Source organism: Limulus polyphemus, unplaced genomic scaffold (assembly GCF_000517525.1).
Source record: "Limulus polyphemus unplaced genomic scaffold, Limulus_polyphemus-2.1.2 Scaffold275, whole genome shotgun sequence".
Classification (NCBI taxonomy): Eukaryota; Metazoa; Arthropoda; class Merostomata; order Xiphosura; family Limulidae; genus Limulus; species Limulus polyphemus.
Window position 1 is genome coordinate 433,518 of NW_013665885.1, and position 7,567 is coordinate 441,084.

The window sequence follows — 7,567 nt, forward strand, 5'->3', positions numbered from 1 at the left end:
GAGAAAAACATTGCTTTATAAACCTTAGGACTAAATAAAAATAATTTATATTTTGTGTATGAAAGCATTGTAATGTTTACTGATAATTTGCCAAATTTCGTTAACATTCGCTTACTAATTTAAAAGTTATAGGATGAAAACTATAGCAAGCACAAAATGGTTTCGAGGTCACATTGACCAACCCCATATTGAAAGAGTTAAGTAAGGTGAAAAACCTCGATAGTAATTTATTGTGGCTCCATGTATTGGGTTCAAATGATAATTTAGCTGTTTTTGACACGTACAGTCACTGTTTGTTTATTATGTAATAAGATATTATCCCTGATTCAGTATATAATTATATTAATATTTTTTTGAATATTGAAAGAGCTTGTTGTAAATATGATAATAAATACATATAAAAATTAATATAATAATAAAAGATATTAATAACATAAAATCCCAACTTGATTGGAAATTGAACACAAGACTTCCATGCGATAGTTAAGCACTATAACCACTACAACTAGCCTTTGTAATCAAATGTTAACAAATAATTCAAATCCCTAAAGTAAACTATGTTGTGTTTTTTCCAAGTATTGTAATATCATGCCTTAAACATGATGAGATAATAATTTTAGAAAGTTTTAAAAAATTTCTACCCAAATGTGATTTGAACTCAAGACTTCTGCTTGAGATAAACCACTGAGCCAATTCTAATGCTACCAGTAGAGAGTCCAGCATTATGGACAAAGGGAGTGTTATGAACAGAGAGTGGCTTTTATATATACATATAAAAGAGAGGGAGAGAGAGATAACTACACACACACGTCATTGTATGAGAAAATTATAATGGAGCACAACAGGAAATACAAAATCAAAACAGTGTTTTAATTGCGTGAAGTAAAACACAATAAAAATAACTAACAATTTTATTGACTATTTAGAAACTGAAGAAATAATTTTCAAAATATTTTATTTTTTAAACAAACATTATATTTATAAAGTTATTTATTAGAAAATAATTTTATCACAAAAACTTTAAATTAAAATTAAATGTATTGGAAGAATTTATTATGTTCCAAACAGAAGAGATTTATTTCTTGGATAGATCTTTTTTTTGATTAAGAGTTCAAGGGAGAAATTACCATTATATATAATGCTGAATTTTGAGTGAGTTATCAGATGTTCATTTTCATACTTGTGATTTTGGATTACTGACTGTAGTGAATTTAAAAGAATGTTATGTGACATTAGTGATACTCCCATGTGCTAGTGGATGTGGATGGGAAAATGTCATTGAATGTTTTCAATATAGGCAATCTTTCAGTCCCATGGTGATATGTGACGTTTATAGACAATCCAAGAGAAAAGAGAGGCAGGCAGAGAATCCTTTGTTTTAGAGGTGTTTTAACATAAAGAATGGTTTGAAAATGACAGTTTTTCCTGTGAGTATAACTTTGTTATTAAAGTGTTAAGTTGTTTCGAAAGTATGATACTTTGTTTTCCCAGGTAGAGGATAGTTTTTGAAACTTGGCATTTATCAGTTATGAACATTTTTATGAATGTTATAAACATTTTCATTCAGAAACATCCTGGTTAAGATTTCAAACATTTTCTTAGGTATCCATTATGCAATATATTTCATGGAGAAAAACACTCTCAGAATGTAAAATAGAATAATTTGAACAATTCTTAATGGTTTGAATTTCAAGGTTAATATTTTATCCAACATGAATAAAGCTATCAAATTGATGAGTTGGCCTGTGAATGGTTTCTTTTGATATATTGATATTGAAAAACTTTGAGCATTTTGAATAAATTAGTACACCTAAAGATGGTAAACTATTCTGTTCTTCAATTTCACAGGAAAAGTTTATATGTGAATGCTGTGAGTTTAAATACTAAATAAAATGTTGAACTTTATCCTTTGATCCAAAAATTATGATAGTGTCATCAAGACTGTATGTGGTGACTAGGAAAAGTGTTAGTTAAAGTTGGTCTTATTAGTGACCACCATATACACTCCATCAGATTTAATTTGATTTTCTATTGAATATAAAATAGTTGTTTTTTACAGCCTGGGTAATTTTTATTAGGTGGTATAGATTTTAACTCGATAACAAATGAGAATGAATACAAAACAGCAAATTCATTCAATGTTAGCTGTTTAAGAATGGGTACAAGGAATTTGGCCTTTTTTATCTGTGCATTCTGATTGCTGAAATGATAGGGTGTAATGGATGATTCTGTTTATAAAACTTAGAGATTATACATTATACTGGGTCATGATCTGGAAGGATATAATTGGTTGAGTGCATTGTCAGAAGCATTTTAATTTTTTTTCCCCATTCCAATGGTGAGGGAAGGCATATCTGACATGAGGGGTTTCGATTTTTCAAGGTATTCTGCATTGTTTAATAACATTACTCCATTCTCTTTGTTCAAGTATGTTAAGAGTATATTTGGTTTGTATGAAATGTCATTTTGGCTGAAAATTCTTCCTTTTTAAGGGAAAAAGAATGATGAGAGGAATTACAATTGTAAAAAGATGCAAGTGCATGGATTTTGAATAAGTCTCAGGATAGAGTAGATTATTTGGAGTGTAAATATATAAGCTTGTTATGTTCTTATGTGTAATTTAAAAGGACACTTATAATTAGCAAAAGTTACATTTGGTGGTTAAAGAGAGAAATTAAGACCTTTTCCATGGGTTGTTTTATTGGATTTGGTTGAAGTAACATTAAAGATTAATTTTTTAACATTATTGCACTTTTTGTGGCTATTAAACTTACAAAGCTTCACGTCTTTCATATTTTGAAAATGCTTATGATGAAAAATTGTTTTTGGTATTACATGTAGAAAATAAACATAGTAAATGTATAAAGTTTAGCCTGGTAATGATGTTTGTATGATCAATTTTGGTCCTGTTGAACTTTACGTAAAGGTGGCTTTATATTGGTGTTTCTATTTGAGTTCTTCTTCCACCAAATGTTTTGACATTGATTGCAGACTGGAGCATTATGTAGGTGAGATTTCAGAAGTTTAACGTGAAGGAACTTGGGTACAACATTTTTAGTTTTACAAATTAATATTATAAACTCTGTATCTAAACCAACCTTCTTTAGTTTGAAGTCAGATTTATCTAATGCATGGAATGATGATAATGCATGTCAGGTTTTATATGGCTGTATTCTTTATAGTAGGTATCTGTGACATGTTGGCGATAAATGTTAACAATAAACAGACAGCACACAATCTACTTGTTTTAAAATAATATATTCAAAACAAGTCAAATGTATGTACAAAAATTTGTAACTCTATTGGTTATCACAGTTGTATCTAAAACTAAATAATTCTCTTTTCTTGTCAAAATTCACACAGGTGGGTTCAGTTACTTAGGAACACGTTTTGAAAAGACAAATTATTCTCCTTGTTACTGCTAAACTGTGAAACTCTCTTTAGATATCACCCGTTATGACTAAACTAATAATCAAGCAGTCTAACTTCACTTTCACTAACTTATGTTTTCTGAATTACTTTAACTTATTTAGAAATTGTCTATCATGGCTAAACTGCCAATCACTCAGTCTAGATCTATCTAATTATCTCTCATGTAATTTGCTTTCTTCACTTCCTCTATGTTTCTGCATGTATTTATAACAGGCAACAGAAAAATCTAAAAATATTTAGTCCTCCAGTGACAACAAAATTACACACAACAAGAAAAACTTTGAGTAAGATGAAGTCAACAATATTATGAAAGCCTAGAACAACAGTTAAACTGCATACACAATGTACGACTCATACTGAGTTATGTAATTAAACTTGTCACAACTATCACTTTTAAAATAATTAACATTTAACACACTTGTTATGAAAACCAAACAATCATTAACACTAAATTTTTAAACAAACTAAGTAACAATTCTTAAACCAAACAGTCCAACAATAAGCCCCTCTTCAAAAAATATATTTACAGTATTATTTTATACTATATACAAAGACTGTTCTCAGTTCATACACAAAGTCTCCTAATATAGTATGCACCAACATTTGTAGTTACTTTGTAGTATGCATAAGGTATCTGGTAGGGCTTCACCCTGACTGGATCCTTTGTTTTCATCTTGATCCTGTGTTGCTGGAGGTTTTTCTTGTGTAATCTGTCTGTATACTGGCACAGTTGATCTTGTACCCTTTTCTTCTTCTTGCCAGTGAGTTCTTCACTTATGTTGATGTCCTTGTACATCTCATCTCCACCCGGTGATCTTAGGCCTAGTAGGTCTTTATCTTCTATAATGAAGTCAATGTCTTCAGATACTGCTTCTGTGACAGCCACACCTGCCATGTCGATTTGTACCTCAATAGGTGCACCTGTAAGGTTTTCTCTTTTGAAGTACTTCTTTAACAGCTTGGCATACTAGACCTTGGTCTTCTCATCCACTATCACCTTATAGTGCATTCTGTTGACCACTTCATGTACTGTGAAAGGTCCTTTCCACTGCTGGATGAGTTTGTTGTTGGGTATTGGTAGCAGAATTAAGACCTTCTGTCTGACCTCAAAATGTTGATCCTTACCTTCTTGTTATATAAATACTTCATACTGCTTTTGATGTATTTAGCTTCATCAGTAAAACAGCTTTGATAGATCTGGTTCAATACTCCTTTATGGTCTGCTGTTTTGTAAGTCTCTTTCCATTTTTTATTGTGCTTGACTATCTCTCTGGGACTGCCTCAAAGTTTCTGCAGAGAAGTGTCTTTCTTCTGCACTTCCTTCAGCCCCCACGAGCCAACATTTCAGGATGTCACTTTTCAAGACTTTAAGGGTCTTGTTATTTTGCTTGCTTTTCATCCCTTGAGCTCGTGTGATGACTGCAGTTGCTTCAGCAGTCTTTTTTTTTGTCTAGTTCCATCAAATTTTTACTATCCAATCACCAAGTTGGATATTGGTGCCTCAAGGTTTCCTATATATTATGGAGTATCCACTTTTAATTTTAATAGTGCTTTCATCACTTCCTCTATGTTTCTGCATGTATTTATAACAGGTGGCAGAAAAATCTAGGAATATGTAGCCCTCTAGTGACAACAATATTGCACACAACAAGAAAAACTTGGAAGCTTATAATAAGAGGATGTCAACAATATTATGAAAGCACACACAGTAATTAAACTGCAAATACAACATACGACTCATACCGAGTTACGTAACAAAACTTGTCACATCTACCACTTTTAAAATAATTAACTTTTAACACTCTTGTTATGAAAACTAAACAATCATTAAACGGTAAATCACTAAACACACTAAAAAACAACTCTTCAACCAAACAGTCTTGTATATCCAACAATGCATTTTGACCATATTTTCAATTAATGTATTGGAAAAAATAATAAAATTAACCAACAGTATTATTGAGAATTTAGAAACAGTGTCAATGAAACAAAAGAAATAAATTTAAGAACATTTACATTTTGTAAATAAACATTCTTTATATAAAGTTGGTTTATATTTAATAGAAAATTAAATCTGATAGAGTGGTTATGGGGTACCTATTAGTACCAATTCTTAGTAATAGTTGAGCCATCAAGAACAATCTTGGTTGAACCTCTACCCAGAGTGCTTCAAACCAGTATTTTACAAATTCTGAGTTGATTACACTTGTGACACTTTTTGAGCAAAGGATAAAGTTCAACATTTTCTTGAGTTCTTAAACTTGCAGCATTCTTATGTGGAATATACCTGAGAATTTGAAGAACAGAATATTTTAATTTTTAAGAGTGTTAATTATTCAAGATATTTAAAGTTTTTCAGTGTCATTACATATCAAATGAAAATATTCACAGGATAGCTCACCCAGTTAGTTTATCATCCTGTAAGATATAATATAAGATTAACCTAGCAACGTGATTTCACTAACTTGAGCTTTTCGATTTGTTCAACTCATTTTATTTTACATTCTGAGGTTGTTTTTCTCCATGAAATGCTATTGTACAATGGATGCCCTAAGAAAATGATTAAAAACTTAACCAAGATGTTTCTGAACAAAATTTGTAAAACACCCATGAAAATGTTAACAGTGGATAATTGTCAAGTTTCAACGACTATCCTCTACCTAAAACAACAAAGTATCATGTCTTCTAAACCATTTAAGTCATTAATAAGAAAATTCTTCCAACAGGTAATACTTAACACTATTTTTAAACTGTCCTTTATAGTAAAACATCTTTTCAAAACAAAGGATTCTCTGCTTATCTCTTGTTGAAATTGTACTGTCTATAAATACCCATTGTTAATGCAAGGCCATCTATGTCAGAAAATCTTAATGTTACTTTCCCATACACACCCACGAGCATGGGGTATTATCTTTATGTAAGTAACATCCTTTTAAGTCCATACAATTTGGCAATCCAGAATCACTGATATGAAACTGAACGTCTGATAATTCACTCAGGATTCACTATTGTACATGTGATAGTAATTCCAACTTTCAACTGTTAATCAAACAAAGTTTTTTCTTAAAACAAATCATTTTTTTTAATGCGACTCAGTCTTCCTATACATTTAAATTTTTAAAAGCAACTATTGCAATAAAATAATTTTATAATAAACAACTGTATAAATATAATGTGTGTTAAAAAAAATATTTGAAATTTGTTCACCTACTCTGATACTGTTTCTAGATAGTCAGTTTAAATATTGTTGGTTAATTTTATTGTTGTTCTTGCTTCACACTATTAAAACATTCATTTCATCTTGTATATTTCCACTTTGCTTAATTAATATTTTTTTGTGTCTGATGATCTAAATAGAGAGTGGAAACATTGATGTTTATATTTATAAATGTATGTACTTATATCTGATAAACATCTCATAAGTTTGAAACAATGAGGTACAGTATTTCTTTGCAATTATTATTTTATTTTTAAGTTGAAAAACTTTTACATCATACAAATGTTATGTGTTGTTACAAAATGTTAATTTCATCTTTTAGACTGTGCTGAAAGAAACCCAGAATTTGGTGTTTACCATTCCAGTATATGAGCCTCTCCCTAGTCAGTACTTAGTACGAGCTATCTCTGATCATTGGCTAGGATCTGAGTCCACAACACCAGTATCCTTTCAACACTTGATTCTTCCAGAGAGGCATCCACCCCACACAAGTGAGTTAATTTAACTTTACACACTGTTTACCTGGTGTACACAAATTAACTAGTACATTGTTTTGCTTAGTTACATAAGTCAGTGGTACATCTCTATAAGAAAGGTTAATTTGTACATACTTATGCTCTTGTCTTCTATATAAATAAAATAAGGGTTTTGTCTGTACATTGCTTAGAATAGTGTACTTTTTGCATATCTTCATGTTTCATACACCAGAGAAGCTGAAACAAGCCTTATCTCAATTTCTGTCTGTCTGTGTGTCTGTCGGTAACACTCGTGGACGTGTATTTGTTCGCTTTTCACGGGAAAATGAGTGCACTGTTTTCGATGAAACTTTTTTCTTTGTTTTATAGATGTGTAAGAAGGTTATAGGCTACTTGAAACTGTCATACGCCTTTTGGAAAGAAAATGGCGGCTGCTCAAAAA

The 7,567-nt window shown here is 30.8% G+C and overlaps 1 protein-coding gene across 1 annotated transcript in view; it reads left to right on the forward strand.

The window, feature by feature from the left end:
- The window catches only part of LOC106456962 (activating signal cointegrator 1 complex subunit 3-like), a 266,949-nt gene that overhangs the window by 154,622 nt on the left and 104,760 nt on the right, over positions 1-7,567 (forward strand). The window contains exon 22 of the mRNA XM_022382757.1: positions 6,972-7,140. Coding sequence (XP_022238465.1) covers positions 6,972-7,140 — 169 coding nt within the window. The remainder of the gene's footprint in view (positions 1-6,971; positions 7,141-7,567) is intronic.